This window comes from Alligator sinensis, unplaced genomic scaffold (genome assembly GCF_000455745.1).
Source record: "Alligator sinensis unplaced genomic scaffold, ASM45574v1 scaffold2044_1, whole genome shotgun sequence".
Classification (NCBI taxonomy): Eukaryota; Metazoa; Chordata; order Crocodylia; family Alligatoridae; genus Alligator; species Alligator sinensis.
Window position 1 is genome coordinate 81,117 of NW_005843517.1, and position 1,937 is coordinate 83,053.

General features: G+C 51.5%; 1 gene segment (V, D, J or C); it reads left to right on the forward strand.

Annotated features, from left to right (window-relative positions):
• The first annotated feature begins 711 nt into the window (after positions 1-711).
• On the forward strand, positions 712-1,626 carry LOC106723305. The segment is given in 3 exon segments: positions 712-774; positions 1,097-1,414; positions 1,562-1,626. Coding segments are annotated over 3 exon segments (432 nt in total).
• The last annotated feature ends 311 nt before the right edge of the window (positions 1,627-1,937 follow it).

Here is a 1,937-nt window from a genome sequence, read left to right on the forward strand (position 1 = left end):
ACCATGGTTGCCTAGTTTTTTAACGAGGATGGGGTGGGAGACAGTGTCAAAGGCCTTGCTGAAGTCCAGAAAGACTACATCCACAGCGACACCTGCGTCCAATGCTTTTGTGACCTGATCGTAAAAGGCAATCAGGTTGGTCTGACGTGACCTGCCCCTAATGAAACCATGCTGGTTGCTTGAGCTTCATCCCCAATGCCGACCCATCACAGACGTGCTCCTTGATGATCTTCTCAAAGAGTTTCCCAAGGATTGAGATAAGACTGACCGGGTCCTCCCTCCTCCCTTTCTTAAAGATGGGGACCACATTGCTTTTCATCCGTCGTCCAAATCGCTGATAAAGAAATTGAAAAGTGCAGGACCAAGGACTGAGCTAAAGGGTTTCACAAGGGGCAACTGATCTATTCTCATTAAAGAGATGAGGTTTAAAAGAAACAACTTTGTCCTGCAGTTGCAGTTCCACATGGTGGAGCAGTTGCACTGCCGGGACACGGTGGTTCCTCCAGCACTTGGTGAGTTGTGATTATATTCACAGGGCAGGGCTGTCATGAACCCCTTCCCTGCTGCCTCTCCCCTGTTTCTCAGGGAATGCTTATTTTATAGAGCTGCTGCTTTGCACACGGCTGCCCCAGTGACTGCGCCCTGCTCTGGGGAGCAGCTATAAAGGGGCTGGTTTAACGCTTGGTGTCTCTCAGCTCCGTGTCAGTCGGTGCAGAAGCAGCAAGATGCTGTGGCAGACTCACCTCCTCTGGCTCCTCGTGCTCTGGGCACAGGGTAAGGGCAGCAGCAGGGGAGGGAGCAGCTCAAACTCATGATTTGCCAGTGAGACTGAGACATTATTAACCTGGTACGTGGACAGTCAGGATTATGGGTTTAACATCCCAAGGTCATTCAGGATGTTTAAAATGCAGAGCAGGGAATTATTCATTGTAGGATGTTTCTTAAGTCCATGGAGAGGGGGAGGGGTTCTGTTTAATTTTCGCTCAGGTTTCTGAAAGTCAAGTGTGAGATTTTGAAAAAACGTCAGTGATATTTAGCTTTTGTGATCCTCAGGTGGTTTGACATCTGTGATGTTTTATCATTGTGATTATTGCAGGCACGACCGAGGACATTGTTGTGACTCAGACTCCAGAGGCCCTGGCAGTGTCCCCAGGAGACACCGTCACCATCCAGTGCAAAATCAGCTCCAGTGTCAGCAGCAGCAGAGTGAACTTGTACCAGCAGAAACCAGGGCAGGATCCTAAAATTCTTCTCTACGGCACAAACAACCGCCCCTCCGGGGTCCCCGACCGGTTCAGTGGCAGTGGCTCTGGCACCGACTACACTTTTACAATCAGCCGGGTGGAAGCTGGAGATGTTGGAGATTATTTCTGCGAGCAGGCTAACAGCTGGCCTGTCACAGTGCTACAGCCCCGTACAAAAACCTCCTGCTCTGCTCAGTCCTGCTGCTCCGGCACCAGCTGCTTCCTGCCCAGCCACAGGCCAGGGACTCTCCTGCCCCATCACAGCAGGGCGGGGGCTGGTCACAGTCCCGCACTTGCCCCATCCGTCCTCCCCGCAGTCACGGAGCTCAGCTGTGATCTAGCACACGCTGCACAGCACTCGGGTGTTGACACAGGATCCTGAAGGCTCATTTTTGATATCAGGCAGATGCAGGTTCCCCCTGAGCCTGGGGCACAAGACGTCTCTCTCAAGTCAAGGTTATTGAGTGAGAAATGTCCCTACCCACCCTGTACACCCAAATTTTTCCTCCTTCCGTATGGAGTCAACCTGGGTTTTCCCTTCAGCCTGGCTCTACACTAAAGGCACAACTGATAAGGCTGACATGTGTAAACAGTGCAAATACCCAGATGAAAGGAAGTTGGGTTACATTTACATTTACACCACTGCACACAGACTTCTCCTTTGTTGCAGAGAGGAGGGCACGACCCAGTGTC